Source organism: Bufo bufo, chromosome 2 (assembly GCF_905171765.1).
Source record: "Bufo bufo chromosome 2, aBufBuf1.1, whole genome shotgun sequence".
NCBI classification, from domain to species: domain Eukaryota; kingdom Metazoa; phylum Chordata; class Amphibia; order Anura; family Bufonidae; genus Bufo; species Bufo bufo.
The window spans coordinates 488,135,119-488,154,800 of record NC_053390.1 but is presented as its reverse complement, the minus strand read 5'-3'; the positions used below and the strand labels follow the sequence as shown (position 1 = coordinate 488,154,800).

Sequence of the window (19,682 nt, the reverse complement as noted above, 5' to 3'; positions counted from 1 at the left end):
TCATCATTTCCTCCCCCCCACCTCTAGTGTAGCATGGCCGAGCTCTGTTCGGTCCACGGTACAGGAGCATTTGTTTCCTGTCCCCGGCCGGACTGAAAGGAAGTGCACACTAAGTGAGCACTTCCTGTCAGTCCGGCCGGGTACAGAAAACAAATGTTCCTGTACCGCGGACCGAACAGAGCTCGGCCACGCTACATTAGAGGCGCTTCCCTCCTGTCAGTCCCTCTCTCTGGGCAGTGCGGCAGCCGCCCGGTGCGGGGGAGGGCCCGCAGCTGCCCGCCGCCCGCCGCCGCCCGCCGTACTTTAAAAAAAAAAATTACGGCAACGCCTTTTTTTAAAACCGCACTAAATTGCGCCCTAGGCGGCTGCATAGGTCACCTTACAGGTGGCGCCGGCCCTGCACATGGATGGTGTCCTTCCATTTTTATTGCGCTCCTCTTCAATTGAGTCTTGTGCAAAAAATATGACCTAGATGGTATGCTGCAATTTTTCGAATGGATGGTCCATGCGAAAAGAAAAATTTCACATGTGTTTTTAGTCCTATAAAACACACTCCCCCCCCCCCCCCAAAGGGGGTGTCCATGCATCTTATGGGGCGAATACTAATGAGTGCTTCCATTATGGAAGCATTCATTAGTACAAGAGGACTGGGAAGCAGTGAATACAGCGCTCCCCGGGTTCTGTACTCACCTCTTCTTGGTCCTTGGCCACTCACTGTGCTGTGACTGTGCACAGCATTAGGATTTCTGTGCTCTGTGACCTGATGCGGTGCGCATCAGGTCATAGTACAGTGCATGGCAGGAAGAAGAAGGAGAGCCCTGGATATGAGGAGTGGTGGCGGCACCTGGGGCAGAAGAAGTAAGTTGATTTTTTTTTTTTTTTATCTGATCTGAGCATAGGTGTCACGGCCATGGTCATGGTCGTGACTCTTAACCGCATGCTGTTGCCTGCGGTTTGGTTTGGGTGTTCAACCATAGGTGAGGGCCGCTAGTGTGTTGCCTCACTTGTGGTTGCCGCGGGCAACAAGTTGTTGTGTATTGTCGCAGTATAGCAGCCTGAGCTGATGCTAGGCAGCTTGCTGCAATGTGCATGCGGTTGCACCTGGCAACCTGTCTGTTAGGTGTGTCTTCTGAATGTCTGGTGTGCACTGTGTTTTATGTTTTGTATGCACTCTGACATTTTCCCGTTGTCTGTGGCTGCCCGTGGAAACGTTTGGTGTTTGTACATGTGGTGGCAGTGTCTCGGCCTTTTGGCCGGCTCCCAGGACAGGTTTGCCACACATGTCGTTGTCAACGGTAACAGCTGCAGTGAGAGATTGTGTGTATTCCCCTTTATGTGGTTCCACTACACTCCCTGGTGTTGGAAGGGTTAACTTCCTTCCCTGTGTGTCTGAACACTGGGTGTGTCTGTATGGGTGTGACTACTTGGGCCTATAAAGCCTCAGTTAAGACCTGATGTCTGAGGGGTACTCCAGCCTTGTAGTAAGCTGGAGGCACTCTCCTGGTCACATTAGAACATCTGCCAGTGAGGGCCACCCTTGTGGTCATAAGTTTATGTCTATGTGATGTTCTGTTGATATTTCCCTTTTGTTATTTGGTGCAGCTATGGATCTGGGTTCCTGTGTGTGGATGTGTGTTTGCTGGGTTCATTGAATGTTGTGTGGACATCAGCTTGCCAGCACAGGGATCCAGTCAGCAAGGCTGTGGCAGGTAGGTGGAACTAGTTCAGTTCACTTGCCATATCCATAGGACTGTTTGTGTTCCCCTTTTCCCTGCAGCTTGGCCAGTGAGACTCCTGTTCCTCCGTGTCCAGAAGGAACAGGTCGTCTTACCCTGCTCCTAGTTTAGTGCCGTCCTGAGGGCTAGCAGGGACTACAAGGTTCCGGAGCATGAGCCCTCCTACCATCAAGGTCGGCTCATGCAACTAGGAGTCAGGGTCAGATTAGGGATGCGATTAGGAGGTGACCTGCTCCCTAAATCTGTCCTCCTGGTCGAGCAGCGACCTCCATGTTCGTTCATCGCACGGCTGAGGGTTTTCCCCATCCTCAGCTGTGACAATAGGGGTCATTCACATAGAAGTCTTATCTGAGGTCTGATTGGGGGTCATTCACATGGAGGTCTGACCTGAGGTCTGATTGGGGGACTTATTGAGGTCTGATCTGAGGCCTGATTGGGGGTCATTCACATGGAGATCTGATCTGAGGTCTGATTGGGGAACTTATAGTCTAACTGGGGGTCATTCACATGGAAGTCTTATCTGAGGTCTGATTGGGGAACTTATAGTCTAACTGGGGGTCATTCACATGGAAGTCTTATCTGAGGTCTGATTGGGGGGGTCATTCAAATGGAGGTCTGATCTAAGGTCTAATTGGGGAATTTACTGAGGTCTAATCAGAGGTCTGATTGGGGGTAATTCACATGGATGTCTAATTTGAAGTCTGATTAACACTGGGGGTCTGAACTGAGGTCTGATGAGCATTTTTTTTTCTTATGTTCCTCCTCTAAAACCTAGGTACTTCTTAAGAGCGAAAATTACAGTGTAATTGGTCAGTGCACAGTCCCGGTGCTGTCCATTCTACACTCAGACAACACCCAGATATGAACATCACCTGTCTGTAAAGCTAGTTTCACATAAACTAGGTCCAAGAAACAAACTTGATGTGATTGCTGAATTACTGAGACATAACATTGCTCCTCTGACTTGAACTCATCTATGATGCTGTGAGTTTGTGCCTAAATATGGGTCTACTGTACTGTATTCACATACTGCCAGTATGGTAGTCCAAGGTTGAGACCGGAACGGACAGTATCACAAGTCATTATGATGCTATGAATTCCGGTCAGAGGAGCAGTGTTCAGTCTGATAAATGACATTTCCCAGAAACATTTGTTTGGGGTGGGAGAATAGAAAAAAATGAATATTTCACCACTCTTTTTAGATTTTCACGGCTCGGAAAAATGTTACATTTAGTCTGTGGATCAGTACAGTTATGCCAAATTTATAGAGTTTTTCTACTGGCAACATGTGGTTTGGTTTGACATGTTTACCTTGTGGATCACTAGGCGTCTGTGCTGTTTCTGGTACTGGCCACACCCTTAACCTCCAGGTGTTGCTATTGTGGTCATTTATCTTTCCCTATTTATAGTTGTCTCTCCCACAATGCTGTGCGGTTTATAGCTTCAGCTGGACCTGTGGATAGCTGGTGTTTGGATCTTGGCTGAGTTGCTGGTGCTGCCATAGCTTGTTGGAAGTTAAGTGTTAAGTTTCCCTTTATATTTTGGCTTTTCTGTGTGTTGCATTTCTTGGTTGTTTTGTATTAGGCCTTAGGGAGACTCCCGTTCATCCTTCCTTTTGGAGGAACAGGATGTCTCATTCCTGTCATTAGTACCAGGGTCCTTTAGGGTTAGATAGAACTTTAGGTATTCCTGTGTATTCCTCACCTACCTCTGGGGTCTGTTCATATTGGTAGTCAGTCAGGGCTTTGATTAGGGTTTTCACTAGGAGGTCTCCATCGTCCTTCCCTAGTTTTCAGGCCTTATTTCCTTTTCCCTTTCCCTCCTATGTTCAGTGTTGGGGTTTCCCTCCCACACTAGAGCGTGACAGATATTAAACATATGTAATATTTTCTTAGTCCTACTTGTTGATCATTTGATTACTTTGATAATGCTTTGACAGCCAATCTAGGCATATTCTAATACAGTAGCCATACAGCCATGTCAGGCCACTGTCTAATCCCCTAGATCCTGTGGTTCCTATTGATGAGGCATCTAGGGCGATAAATGAAGTTCCCTTTGATCATTACAGCTGGGGTCCAATTATCAGTCACAGGCAAGCCCCCCACAGTGAAGTACAACTTTATGCATGACTTATAGTTACATGACAGTGGTTTAATGGTTTGAGAAAATCCAGCATGATAATCTTCTGGCAAGTCATGATGAAACTGTTGACATGTGTAGCTTTTGGCTGACAGGATGTGGCCTGCTACTATATCAAAAACTGACAGGAAAAATCTGTAGCACAAAGAGTAGGACAACACACAATTGATAAACATAAGGATTAAAAAAACACTGGAAGAATGCTTTAAAAGTACAGTATGTGTATATGTGAAAACAAAAAAAAGAAAAATTTATCATGAAATATTTATTAACATAACATGATTTCATGCCTAGAACCTACAAGAAAGGAAAGACTCCAAAACTGTGGACACAGACAACCTCCAAATCGTCCAGCTCCTTCACCTCCAGGTGATTTTTAGACAAACATTTACAACGTTATCTCACTATTATCTACTTTCTTGCATCTATGTTATAATAGAATTCCAAATGTTTTTAAAGGATTTCATAGAAATGGAGCTGCCCAGTTAAGTGCAGAAAAAACAAGAAACCCAACTTACACTCAAGCCAGGAAACAGACTAGAGCTCCACCTACAGCTGCTATACCTCGACAGACTGCCATAATGAAAAGCCGCACTCCCTCTGACCACAATTTGGAGTTCCTTAATGTACCAGACCAAGGTGTAGCTGGGTAAGTTGATGTAATATACTGTATATACAAAACTTCACTCACCTTTAATGGGGTTGTCTCAATTCAGCAAATTACATTTATCAGTAAAGTTAATACAAGGCACTTACTAATCTATTGTGATTGTCCATATTGCCTCATTTGCTGTCTTGATTCATTTTTCCATCACATCCAGGGGCTACGACCACCCTGCAGTCCTGCAGTGGAGGCTATGTTTGCACACAATAGAAAAAAGCGCCATGCAGGATGGTCCTGCAGTGTCTGGAAATTACCTCTTTTTGGCGCCTAAAAAAAATGTCCATCCAGGATTTCTGCATAGAAATGTCTGGGATTCGGGTACTATTACTAATGAGCGCTTGAATTGTGGAGCGCTCATTAGTAACCCTTTGGCTTGAGTAAAATAAAAAAAAAAAAAAATACCTCATCCACTTAAACATGCAGTGGACATTCGCTCCTCGCTGAATGGACAGGACCTGTGCTCCCAGCGTGATGATGTATCGCAAGTCCTGCTTTATCAGTGAAGTGGATGCAGCAGGTCGTGCAAAATGTTATCACGCTGGGAATGCAGGTCCTGTCCTGCACATTCAGTGAAGAGGAGGAATTAATAATATGGGGGTCACTAATAGTGACATTTGTATCCCTGGGGGCAACTAATGGGGGCATTCATAATACATGGGATCTACTGAAGGGGGCATTATTAACACCAGGGGCCACTAATGGAGGCATTCATAATACTGGTGGCACTATGGAAGACATTTTGTAAACTGTGGGCACTGTAGGGGATGCAATAAAAAAAGGGCAATTCGTTTTTCGCCCATTAAAAAATTAACAGACGTTCAGAAAATGGCTGCAAAAATGGTTAAAAATTGGCTATGAAAAACTGACAGTGTGTCTATGTTGCCCAGTTGTGTAGAAATCACCCTTTTTATAATTATGCAAATTTTATTTGAGCATCAAGGGGATGTCCAAAGCCCTCTGAGCACCAATTATGTAACTCATAACAGGCCTCTCTCATTGATAAGGTTAGACATCTTCTCTAGTCCTGTCTTCTTGCACCTGCGCCTTGGCTCTGTGTTAAAATATATACTGTATATGGCAAACAGCTTCTAGGTTACCAAAGTCTACATATTCTGAGAGCACAAAACATACAATGTATAAAAATATGACCTACACTTAATAACCTTCATGCAACTTTACAGCAGTGATTATTAGCAAAAATTGGACCAAAATTCTAATTTTCCACTAAACTGAGTAATAACAGAGTACTTCTGCAAACAAAAATAAAACGTCGGTCTTAATAAATGTGCCCCATAGTCTGTAAAATACTGTAAGATGTGAAGAGCTCATATATGCCCAAGAAATTAGCACATGCAGCCTCTCTCTCTTCTTCGGCTAACACTAGACTCCACACTAAATTTGGTCCATCTCCTAGCCTCCTAAAAGGGCACAGTCAGGATTGTTAACCCTGATTTATCCATACAAAACTATCCAGGTACAATACATTGGGAGATTACATAGAACCAAGTATTGGGAATTATGCAGTATATAATCCTAATCCTAATGAGCCTAATTTGTATCTGTTACAGCCTGAAATTGAGTAATCAGTAGCAAGGACAGACTGTATGAGATCTCCTTGGCTACTGAATTGCTACCTTGCCAAGACATTTGACATACATCTTTGACAGAGAAAGTATTAAATTAAGTTTTTATGAGTAGGAATTTGTGTACTTGTGGTGGAGTTGGCAATGACAGACACTCAGACTTATGGGATTAAGAAATAAACACCTGCTAACAATGCAGAGAACTTCTCTCTCACCTATGCCTTCAGCATGTCAGGCTTCACCCAGCCCACACGGTCAAACCGCCACCATATTTTAAATAATTGTTGGTGATGTTTAAAATTTTCCATATCACGATCTGTATTTGAAAACAAAATCTTGCACTTTTCACACTGGGCACTAACACTAATAATAGACACCATTTCTTTCTCTGCAAAGATCATTCTTCAGCAGTAATCTCATTATCATCACAGGCAGAAATATAATTGCAGATAACACCTACAGTAGATATACACTCACCTAAAGAATTATTAGTAACACCTGTTCTATTTCTCATTAATACAATTATCTAGTCAACCAATCACATGGCAGTTGCTTCAATGCATTTAGGGGGGTGGTCCTGGTCAAGACAGTCTCCTGAACTCCAAACTGAATGTCAGAATGGGAAATAAAGGGGATTTAAGCAATTTTGAGCGTGGCATGGTTGTTGGTGCCAGACGGGCCGGTCTGAGTATTTTACAATCTGCTCAGTTACTGGGATTTTCACGCACAACCATTTCTAGGGTTTACAAAGAATGGTGTGAAAAAGGAAAAACATCCAGTATGCGGCAGTCCTGTGGGCAAAAATGCCTTGTGGATGCTAGAGGTCAGAGGAGAATGGGCCGACTGATTCAAGCTGATAGAAGAGCAACGTTGACTGAAATAACCACTCGTTACATCCGAGGTATGCAGCAAAGCATTTGTGAAGCCACAACACGCACAACCTTGAGGCGGATGGGCTACAACAGCAGAAGACCCCACCGGGTAACACTCATCTCCACTATAAATAGGAAAAAGAGGCTACAATTTGCACGAGCTCACCAAAATTGGACTGTTTAAGACTGGAAAAATGTTGCCTGGTCTGATGAGTCTCGATTTCTGTTGAGATATTCAAATGGTAGAGTCCAAATTTGGCGTAAACAGAATGAGAACATGTATCCATCATGCCTTGCTACCACTGTGCAGGCTGGTGGTGGTGGTGTAATGGTGTGGGGGATGTTTTCTGGGCACACTTTAGGCCCATTAGTGCCAATTGGGCATCGTTTAAATGCCACGGGCTACCTGAGCATTGTTTCTGACCATGTCCATCCCTTCATGACCACTATGTACCCATTCTCTGATAGCTACTTCCAGCAGGATAATGCACCATGTCACAAAGCTCGAATAATTTCAAATTGGTTTCTTGAACATGACAATGCGTTCACTGTACTAAAATGGCCCCCACAGTCACCAGATCTCAACCCAATAGAGCATCTTTGGGATGTGGTGGAACGGGAGCTTTGTGCCCTGGATGTGCATCCCTCAAATCTCCATCAACTGCAAGATGCTATCCTATCAATATGGGCCAACATTTCTAAAGAATGCTACCAGCACCTTGTGGAATCAATGCCACGTAGAATTAAGGCAGTTCTGAAGGCAAAAGGGGGTCCAACACTGTATTAGTATGGTGTTCCTAATAATTCTTTAGGTGAGTGTAGATAGCACATGATCCACCATTCACAATAAGGGATGGGCACAGCTTTTTTACTTGTTCCTTGTACATTAACCTCTGCAAATTAGAGATGAGCAAACCACTCGAGATTCGGTTCTGTTCAGGTTTGCAGAATTTTAGAAAAAGTTTGGCTTCGATTCAGATCAAACCAAAGCTGCTACAATGGGCTTGAAAATGGTATGAGACCCTCTATTGTCCTAGGACCCAAAAACGTTTTATGAATTTTTTCCCTCCCCCTCCTCAAGCATAATGACAGCAAAAGTAAATGATGTTTGAGCGACCCTGACATACAAAGCTATGGGTAAACACATGTTTGACAGCATTAACATACAGCGTGTTTAATAACACACTGCGCTGGCACATGTGTTATCCTTTTTCATATTCCAAAAAAATGTAAAGTGGCATGGGGCACCAAGCATCTAAAAATTATGGGGGTCATTTATTAACCTGTCATACTCCTATATTAGGTGTATTTCAGGCGCTGATTGCAGCTCAACATTAGTTGTGCCACAATCTGTGACTTTTCCCCGCTCACGCCAGGTCTAAAAAAGTGGGCATGGAAGGGGACAGGCCAGAAGGCCCGTCTCATTCATCAATTTCTATGCCTGTTTTTCTATGTGTTTTGGATGCCCACAAGGTATGCTATCTTATGGACTGCTCAAAATGACAAGCTGTTAGTTTATCGTGCACGGAAGAACCACACTGATACCAAGTATCCAAGCAGAACTCATTTATTACAGGAAGTTAAGCAGTTTTTAAATCATCAGAGAGGGTGTTCCCCTACTGAGGCTCATGCCATTGTTTCATTGGCTAAAATACAAAAACAAGAAAAGAGATAACACTTGGAATCTGTGCATTATTAACTTATGTAAACTATGTAAACATTTAGGTGCCAACGCCCTATTGTAATGGCTTCACATTATTATCATGACATTATCAACAGTTCCCCTATTTGAAGTCATTTCAATTGGCCAGATGCTGTCCCTAATCTAAGTAGGTTCTACAATCTGTCCCATCATACCTGTTGGTTGTTTCACCACTTTGGAGACAACCTATCCCTATTGGATAGGCTCCCTTGTAATGGACTTATACCATGGTAAGTTAGATTCTCACCTTTCCCTAATACCAAAAATATGGGGGTGATGTTGAGTGGTGAACATAAAACTATTAAAACTGAGAATCTTTGGGCAATACTATCAACGGATCACTGGGCTGGAAGTATCGGACTGTTACAGCTTTGTTCTTCCTTTTACACAACCTTTTCACAGCCCAGAAACCTATTTTTACTATCTCATTTATAATCCATATTCTTTGAGTCAGGATCAGCAGTCACACAAGGGGGAACAAGAAACACCATCCTTTCAAGTCTCCAGACTCAACACTTTCTTGCAATAACTGGCGTAGATCCAATTAGGCTTTCGTTTAAGCTTCACTGATGTGCTTGTGGTCAACAACACTTGGAATGGACCATCAAAACAGGGTTTGAGGACTTTTCTAACGTGTCTTTTTCCATCACACACACAAGTGGGTGGGTTCCTGGTACTTTATCAAGATCTGGAAGTGAAGCGAAAACTCGAGAATGTATTTTAGTCAAATGCTTGTGCAAACTGATCACATAATCTGTCAGACAACCATGTTGCATCTGGAGCTGCTGTGGGAGATCCAATTCTGTCCTAGAGGCTGACCCAAAAAGGACCTTATAGGGACTAAGGCCTGTCTTACGGTTAGGGGTATACCTTACTGAAAAAAGGGCTAATAGCAGGCACTTTGTCCATGGCTTACCAGTCTCTTCCATAGCTGTTTGAATCTATAACTTTAGTATCCCGTTGAGTTTTTTTTTTTTTTCCCCTACTGCTGCTTTGTGGATGGTACGAAGCATCTAAGGCCTGTTCTACACCCAAAACCTTCATCATCTCCTGCATAACTTCACCTGTGAAGTGAACACCTCTGTCACTTTCAATGGTCTCGGGTACCCCATACCTGCATACAACTTCGGCCATAATATTCTTTGCTGTGGTCTAGGCTGTGGCCTTATGCTTCTGGCCATTCTGAAAAGAGGTAATCACACACCAATACATACTCATACGCGCCCACTTTGGGTAGTTGAATGTAGTCTGAAAGCATTGAAATGGATACAAGGGGTAAGGCGTGTGTTTCTGGGGTACCTTAACCACCTTGCCCACATTATTCTGACCACAAATCATATATCCTTGAGTATATCTGGCTGCTACAATGCTGAAACCTGGGGCATATCATGTGCTATGTACTAAATCACACAAAACAGTTTTTTTGACTGATGCGTCACTCCATGGGTTGCCTATGACATCGTGGGTTACAGGGACCTGGGAAGGCAGAGTTTTCCTTAGAACTGTATAAGGTCTTCCTCATTTGCAGTACCTCCTTTTTACATCCACTAGTCCCTTTCCTCCTTCCCCGCCTGGTTCTGTAAGATCTTAAGAACTTCCAGGGAGACATGAGGAGTTAATTCAGGGACCTTAGCTGTGGCCACTAAGGCGGGGATCTGCCTAGGCAAATTGGCAGCCATTTTTGATGCCTGATCTGCCCTGGCTTTTCTCTTTGCCTCCTCTGCTTCTGTTTTACAGTGGCCTTTTTGTTTTTATTTTTTATCACCACCATTCGAGTTGGCAACATGAGGGCTTCCATAAGAGACCTCACCGCTTACCCATTTTTGATGGGTTCACCTGAAGCGGTCAGGATGTCTCTGGCTTTCCAAATGGGCCCATATTCATGGGCTATCCCAAAGGCATACCTGGAATCAGTGTAAAGTTAGCTGTTTTTCCCTCTTCAAATCTGCAAGCCATCTCCAGAGCCTTTAGCTACGCTTCTTGGGCAGATACTGTATGTGTGGTGGTAAGGACTCTGCTTTTTTAGAGTGTCATGTTTAGTCACCACTGCCCAACCTGTGTAATACCTGCCATCCTGGCCATACCTCGATCCATCCACAAAGAGCACATGATCTGGATTATCTAATGGCTGATTCACCACATGGTCAAATCCCTCTGTCTCTCGTAACATCATCTGCAAACAGTCATGAGCCTCTTCGTCTGGATTTTTTAAGTGCCCTAACTCTTCCCTCCCCCTTGCTCCATAGGCAACAGGGTGGCTGGATTCAAAGTATTACACCTTTGGACAGTAACATTGTCAGGCAACAAAATGGAACACTGCATTCTCAAATGGCAGGTGTCAAAAAGATTTTTGGGTTGTACTTGCATGAGGATAAATGTAATATCATGAGGAGCAAGCACTGTCCTTCTGTGGTTCAGGACTATCTCTAGCTTTTATCAAGCATGGCTTGTACAACTGCTATAGCTCTGACGCAGAAAGGGCACCTCTGGCCAGGGGTCAAGTCTGGCTGAATAATGTGCCACAGGGCATTGTTGCTAGCCATGCAGGTTGGGTGAGGACAGCTGAGGCATGGCCATTTACTTCTGTACAATACAATCTAAATGTAATAATCTGATAGGCCCAGTGCATGGGAGCACAAAATTGCCAGTTTTAGTCCATACAAGATATCTACCACCTTATCTGTAAGGTGGAAGGGACTAAAAGATAAACAATCATTAAGAGGCTGCATCAAACTTGTGTTTCCAAGGTCTGCAATAAGAAACAAGGCCCAAAAATGTCCTCAGTGCATTAATGTTTCTGGGCAAAGGGGAGTCCTCCAGAGCCTTCTTACTTTTAGAAGTGAGATGTTTCACCCCAGGAAGGTAACAGTAATGCAGCAAAACTAAAGTTTTGTTTTTGACACCTTACCGCCATGATCAACCAAAAAGGACAAGAGTGACAGAGAAGCCTGTACACAAATGTCCCTTGAGGGACAGCAGAGCAATAAGTCATCAACGTATTGCAGGAGCACAACCTCTGGATGTAGTAAGTTCCAATCTGACAAAACTTGTGAGATGGCTGCAGTATACATACTGTAGTGGGCGAGTTCTGGGTCCCCTGCAGCAGTACCACCCTGGTATCCTGTTTACCCTCATGTGTGAAGGCAAACTACCAACTGTCTGAATGTAGTGGTACTGAAAAGAAAACATTTGCCAAATCAATCACAGTAAAGTGGGTAGAGGTAGCGGGAACCTGAGCCAACAAGGTGTCATGGTCCTGCCCGTGACAGGGACTAGAAGATCGAGGAGACTGGCTGCACGTGATTGACAGCCTCTTTAGTTTCGCTTTTCGGTGTTGTTGCCTGGGATGACCACACCTCTTGTCTAAGGTGTAGCTTAAGTGGTCATTCCTTCTCCTCTATTTAGTCTGGTCTCACTCATCATGCTATGCAGTTGATAGCTCCCTGTTTGTGAAAGTTCTGCTGTTGGTTCTCCTTGGAGTTCCTGCTCGTCCGCATACTGTCGGAAGTTAAGTGTCTTTCCTTCTTTCTTTGTTGTTTTCCCCTACCATCTGGTATTAGGCCTGAGGGGGTCTACTATTCCGTCATCTGCGAAGGAATAGGCCATTAGTGAGGAGTGACTGAGGCAATATTCGAATTCATGATATTTTGCGAATATGTAGTAGAATATTGTCATATATTCGTATTTGAGATAAAATCTGCAATGTAAAAATCGCATAAGATTATTTTCGTGATTGCAGATTTTTGGCAATCACGAAAATAATCTTATGCGATTTTTACATTGCAGATTTTTGGCAATGTAAAAATCGTGTAATGCGAACTGGGTCAAAAACGAATATATAGCACTATAGAACATAGTGCTATATATTCGTTTTTGAGAATATTTGTAATTTTTTTCCATCTGAAGTCTTGATTCCTCCCTGCTTAACCTCTTCAGGACACATGACGTACCGGTATGGCATGTTGTCCTGGTACTTAAGGACACATGACGTATCGGTACGTCATGTATAGTTCCGATCACCGCCGCAGGTGAGCAGGCACCTTGGATAAATGCGTGGGGGGTCCCGTGACCCTCCCCCCCCCCCATGTCGGCGACCGCCGCAAACCGCAGGTCAATTCAGAACTGCGGTTTGCAGCTTTTACCTGAGGTTCCGGCGGCTGGCAGCGGTGCCATCGGGTCCCCATGCGGCTGTAGGGTGGACCCGATGGCATGGAAGGCAGCGCGCTGCCTTCCGGTGATGAGCCTGTGAGATCCAGCCCCCTGGATCTCACAGGCCGGTAGCTGTATGAGTAATACTCACTGTATTACTCATACAGCCAATGCATTGTAAAGGGATTAGACCCCCAAAAGTTCAAGTCCCAAAGTGGGACAAAAAATAAAGTTTAAAAAATTTAAGTTTTCCCCCAAAAAATTTAAAGTTTCAAGTAAAAATAAACAAAAACTTCATTTTCCCCAAATAAAGTTTTAAAAAAATTGGTAAAAAATAGGGGGGGGGGGAAGTATACATATTAGGTATCACCGTGTCCGTATCGACCAGCTCTATAAGCATATCACATGACCTAACCCCTCAGATGAACACCGTAAAAGATGATAAATAAAAACTGTGCTAAATAAACCATTTTTTTGTCACCTTAAATCACAAAAAGTACAACCGCAAGCTATCAAAAAGGCGTTTGCCCACCAAAATAGTACCAATCTAACCGTCACCTCATCCCGCAAAAAATTTGCCCCTAAAAAAACATGGCTCAGAATATGGAGACACTAAAACATTTTTTTTTGTTTTAAAAAAGCTGTTATTGTGTAAAACTTACATAAATAAAAAAAATAAATATATATATATATATATATATATAATATAGTATCGCCGCGTCCGTATCTACCGGCTCTATAAAAATATCACATGACCTAACCCCTGAGATGAACACCGTAAATTTTTTTTAATAAAAACTGTGCTGAACAAACCATTTCTTGTCACCTTACATCACAAAAAGTGTAATAGCAAGCGATCAAAAAGTCACACGCACCCCAAAATAGTGCCAATAAAACCGTCATCTCATCTCGCAAAAATCATACCCTACCCAAGGTAATCGCTGAAAAAACTATGGCTCTCAGACTATGGAAACACTAAAACATGATTTTTTTTTTTGTTTCAAAAAAGAAATCATTGTGTAAAACTTACATTATTAAAAAAAAAAGTATACATATTAGGTATCGCCGCGTCCGTGACAACCTGGTCTATAAAAATACCACATGATCTAACCTGTCAGATGAATTTAGTAAATAACAAAAAATAAAAACTGTGCCAAAACAGCTATTTCTTGTTACCTTGCCTCACAAAAAGTGTAATACAGAGCAACCAAAAATCATATGTACCCTAAACTAGTAGCAACAAAACTTCCACCCTATCCCATAGATTTTAAATGGGGTCACTTTTTTGGAGTTTCTACTCTAGGGGTGCATCAGGGGGGCTTTAAATGGAACATGGTGTCAAAAATCAAGTCCAGCAAAATCTGCCTTCCAAAAACCGTATGGCATTCCTTTCCTTTTGTGCCCTGCCGTGTGCCCGTACAGCAGTTTAGAACCACATAAGGGATTTTTATGTAAACAACAGAATCAGGGCCATAAATATTGAGTTTTGTTTGTCTGTTAACCCTTGCTTTGTTACTGGAAAACATTGATTAAAATGGAAAATTTGCCAAAAAAGTTAAATTTTTAAATTGTATCTCTATTTTCTATTAATTCTTGTGGAACACCGAAAGGGTTAACAAAGTTTGTAAAATCAGTTTTGAATACCTTCAGGGGTGTAGTTTCTAGAATGGGGTGGTTTCTATTATGTAAGCCTCGCAAAGTGACTTCAGACCTGAACTGGTCCCTAACAATTGGGTTTTTGAAAATCTCAGAAAAATTTTAAGATTTGCTTCTAAACTTCTAAGCCTTGTAACATCCTCAAAAAATAAAATATCATTCCCAAAATGATCCAAACATGAAGTAGACATATGAGGAATGTAAAGTAATAACTATTTTTGGAGGTATTACTATGTATTATAGAAGTAGAGAAATTTAAACTTGGAAATTTGCAATTTTTTACAAAATTTGGGAAAATTTGGTATTTTTTTATAAATAAAAATGAAATTTTTTTTACTTCATTTTACCAGTGTCATGAAGTACAATATGTGACGAAAAAAATATCTCAGAATGGCCTGGATAAGTCAAAGCGTTTTAAAAGTTATTAGCACTTAAAGTGACACTGGTGAGATTTGCAAAAAATGGCCTGGTCCTTAAGGTGAAATAAGGCTGTGTCCTAAAGGGGTTAAGTTGCTTGTGAGCCAATGACTCATTGGGCCACAAGCAAGAAGCAGGGAGGAATCATATTTTCAGATGGAAAAAAATTACGAATATTCGATATAACAAATATATAGCACTAAATTCGAATATTCGCAAAGTCTCAAAGTTGCGATATTCGCGATAAATATTCATAATTCGAATTTTTGCGCTCAACACTGTAGGCCATTCGTGTCCTGACACTATCTGCAGGGCCGTGTGACTCGGCCTTTGGTGTGCGCTGTGACACTTTTGCCACGCTTGCTGTTGCCTGTGGCAACATGTTGCTATTTCAGCATGCGGGGGCAGTGTCACGGCCTTTGTGGTGTGTGCCGTGACATGGTTGCTTTGCATGTTGTTGCCTGCAGCAATGTGTAGCTTTTTATGCTGGTTTGTGCAGTTCCCCTTTAAGTTGTTTCCTCCTCTGTCAGGTGCTGGAGGGGTTAACTACCTTTTTGGGTGTGGTCACTAGGTGCTTCAACTTACCTGTGGCTAGAGGCCAGGAGTCAGTGGTACTCCAGCCATGGTGTGTGCTGGAGTTATTCTCCTGGTCTTCATGTTTCATCTCCCAGAGTGAGCGCCTCCTAGTGGGACATCGAGGTCTCCAGCAATGTCTTCCCTCCCTTACATGTGTGGTGTGGGGTTATGATTTGGTGTGTTATGTCTAGCTTGGTGTTCCAAGTCTGGTATGTTACGGATGATGTTGCAGATAGCTGAAACTTATGAATAAACGCCCAACTGGCTTTATCCCAAACTATGGAGCATATAGGTGAGCCCTATAAAACCCTAAGAGCTCTCCCTGACTGCTATGCCCATGCAAGGGTCTCAATGGTAGACAATTGCATGCCCACGTTAATAAGACTGTGTGACACCTGAAAACCCTATAATAGTGAGGGGACACGACCACCAGCTCCCTGCACTTAATACAGGTCACCTAGTCAGGGTCACCTACAGTCATGGCCAAAAGTTTTGAGAATTACATAAATATTGGAAATTGGAAAAGTTGCTGCTTAAGTTTTTATAATAGCAATATGCATATACTCCAGAATGTTATGAAGAGTGATCATATGAATTGCATAGTCCTTCTTTGCCATGAAAATTAACTTAATCCCAAAAAAAACATTCCACTGCATTTCATTGCTGTCATTAAAGGACCTGCTGAGATCATTTCAGTAATCGTCTTGTTAACTCAGGTGAGAATGTTGACGAGCACAAGGCTGGAGATCATTATGTCAGGCTGATTGGGTTAAAATGGCAGACTTGACATGTTAAAAGGATGGTGATGTTTGAAATCATTGTTCTTCCATTGTTAACCATGGTGACCTGCAAAGAAACGCGTGCAGCCATCATTGCGTTGCATAAAAATGGCTTCACAGGCAAGGATATTGTGGCTACTAAGATTGCACCTCAATCAACAATTTATAGGATCATTAAGAACTTCAAGGAAAGAGGTTCAATTCTTGTTAAGAAGGCTTCAGGGCATCCAAGAAAGTCCAGTAAGCAACAGGATCGTCTCCTAAAGAGGAATCAGCTGCGGGATCGGAGTGCCACCAGTGCAGAGCTTGCTCAGGAATGGAAGCAGGCAGGTGTGAGTGCATCTGCACGCACAGTGAGGCGAAGACTTTTGGAAGATGGCCCTGTGTCAAGAAGGGCAGCAAAGAAGCCACTTCTCTCCAAAAAAACATCAGGGACAGATTGATCTTCTGCAGAAAGTATGGTGAATGGACTGCTGAGGACTGGGGCAAAGTCATATTCTCCGATGAAGCCTCTTTCCGATTGTTTGGGGCATCTGGAAAAAGGCTTGTCCGGAGAAGAAAAGGTGAGCGCTACCATCAGTCCTGTGTCATGCCAACAGTAAAGCATCCTGAGACCATTCATGTGTGGGGTTGCTTCTCATCCAAGGGAGTGGGCTCACTCACAATTTTGCCCAAAAACACAGCCATGAATAAAGAATGGTACCAAAACACCCTCCAACAGTAACTTCTTCCAACAACAGTTTGGTGAAGAACAATGCATTTTCCAGCACGATGGAGCACCGTGCCATAAGGCAAAAGTGATAACTAAGTGGCTCGGGGACCAAAACGTTGACATTTTGGGTCCATGGCCTGGAAACTCCCCAGATCTTAATCCCATTGGGAACTTGTGGTCAATCCTCAAGAGGCAGGTGGACAAACAAAAACACACTAATTCTGACAAACTCCAAGAAGTGATTATGAAAGAATGGGTTGCTATCAGTCAGGAATTTGCCCAGAAGTTGATTGAGAGCATGCCCAGTCGAATTGCAGAGGTCCTGAAAAAGAAGGGCCAACACTGCAAATACTGACTCTTTGCATAAATGTCATGTAATTGTCGATAAAAGCCTTTGAAACGTATGAAGTGCGTGTAATTATATTTCACTATATCACAGAAACAAAGATCTAAAAGCAGTTTAGCAGCAAACTTTGTGAAAACTAATATTTGTGTCATTCTCAAAACTTTTGGCCACGACTGTAGAATCAAGCCAGCAAGGAAACGCAATACATGAAAAGACTTATCTGAGTAAACAGCAGCCGCAGCCTCCAGCAGTGAACACTTCATCCAGGAAGTAGTATAAACCGCAAAGTGAGGCAGTATGGGAGGGAATATAAAGGGAGACGATTAGTCTAAATAGGTGACACCTGGGAAAAGGAAAGGAGATGACAAAGTGAAACCAAAACAAAGAACATCATGCAAGAGGTAGAGAAGGACGTCTGCCAGACCTGCTCACAGAACTGTCGGTGAAAGTACCCCTCCCTCTACGGGTGGACTCTGGACACTAAGAGCCCACCTGCTCAGGATGAGACCTATGGAAAGCCCTGATGAGACGAGTGGCCTTAATGTCAGCCACTGGGACCCACATCCTCTCCTCAGGACCATAACCCTCCAATGAACGAGTTACTGGAGAGAACCGCGGATAATGTGAGAATCCACAATCCTAGAGACCTGAAATTCAAGATTACCATCAACCACAATCGGAGGAGGAGGCAGAGAGGAGGGTACAGTGGGTTGGACAAAGTTTTAATAGGGACCTGTGAAAAACATTATGGATCTTCCAAGTCTGAGGAAGATCAAGACGGAAGGCAACGGGATTGATGACGGACAAGATCTTGTAAGGCCCAATAAACTTAGGACCCAACTTCCAGGAGGGAACCTTCAGTTTGATATTCTTTGTAGACAACCACACCAGATCCCCCACATTCAGGTCCGGACCAGGCACACGTCTCTTATCCGCCACACGCTTATCTCTTACTCATCCTCTTCAGATTACCCTGAATCTTTTGCCAAATAAATGACAAAGACGAGGAAAATCTCTCCTCATCAGGTAAACCAGAAGACCCCTCTCCAGAGAATGTCCCAAACTGCGGATGAAACCCATATGTACCAAAAAATGGTGACTTATCAGAGGACTCCTGGCGACGGTTATTTAAAGCAAACTCAGCAAGGGACAAAAAAGAACACCAATCCTCCTGATTCTCCGCCACAAAACAGCGCAGATATGTCTCCAGATTCTGATTGACGCGTTCGGTCTGACCATTCGACTGCGGGTGAAAAGCAGAAGTGAACGACAACCGAATCCCCAAGCGAGAACAGAAGGCCTTGCAGAATCTGGAAACAAATTGCGTGCTCCTATCAGAAACGATGTCTGAAGGAATGCCATGCAATTTAACAATGTGATCAACAAACGCTTGCACCAACATCTTAGCATTGGGTAACCCAGGAAAGGGAATGAAATGCGCCATTTTGCTAAAACGGTCCACTACCACCAGAATCGCAGTCTTCCCTGAGGAACGAGGCAGGTCCGTAATAAAGTCCATGGACAGATGCGTCCAAGGACGGGAAGGAATGGGTAACAGGAGGAGAGAACCCGATGGCCGTGAATGAGGGACCTTGGCACGAGCGCAGGTCTCGCAGGCTGCCACAAAACCCCCAACCATCTTACGAAGAGCCGGCCACCAGAATCTCTGAGCAATGAGATCCACTGTGGCTCTACTCCCCGGGTGCCCAGCAAGGACAGTATCGTGGTGCTCCTTAAAAACCTTGTCTCATAAAGCAAGAGGCACAAACAACCTCCCAGGAGGACAAAGATCAGGAGCCTCTGCCTGGGCTGTCTGAACCTCTGCCTCCAAATCAGGATAAAGAGCAGAGACGACCACCCCTTCAGCCAACATGGGACCCGGGTCTTCAAAGTTCCCCACTCCCGGAAAACAACGTGACAGGGCATCCGCCTTCATATTTTTAACCCCAGGGCGGAACGTGACAACAAAATTAAACCTAGAAAAGAACAAAGACCATCTGGCCTGTCTCGGGTTCAGACGCTTGGCCGATTCCAAGTAGGCCAGATTCTTATGGTCGGTAAACACGGTAATAGGGTGTCTGGCTCTCTCTAACCAATGGCGCCATTCCTCAAAAGCTAATTTGATGGCTAACAACTCCCTATCTCCCACATCATAATTTCTCTCTGCAGAGGAGAGTTTCCTTGAGAAAAAGACACACGGTCGCCATTTGGCAGGAGAGGGACCCTAGGATAAGACTGCACCCACAGCCACCTCAGAAGCGTCCACCTCAACAATAAAAGGTAGAGAGACATCAGGTTGTACCAAAATGGGAGCGGAAGCAAAACTCTGATACTAGAAAAGGGTTTAAGCG

At 43.5% G+C, this 19,682-nt stretch overlaps 1 protein-coding gene across 3 annotated transcripts in view; it reads left to right on the top strand.

The window, feature by feature from the left end:
* Positions 1 to 19,682, top strand: part of MYO1F (myosin IF) — a 1,016,322-nt gene that overhangs the window by 926,848 nt on the left and 69,792 nt on the right. For all 3 annotated transcript variants that reach the window (XM_040417777.1, XM_040417776.1, XM_040417775.1), the window contains 2 exons: positions 4,170 to 4,244; positions 4,335 to 4,524. In XM_040417777.1, coding sequence (XP_040273711.1) covers positions 4,170 to 4,244; positions 4,335 to 4,524 — 265 coding nt within the window. The remainder of the gene's footprint in view (positions 1 to 4,169; positions 4,245 to 4,334; positions 4,525 to 19,682) is intronic.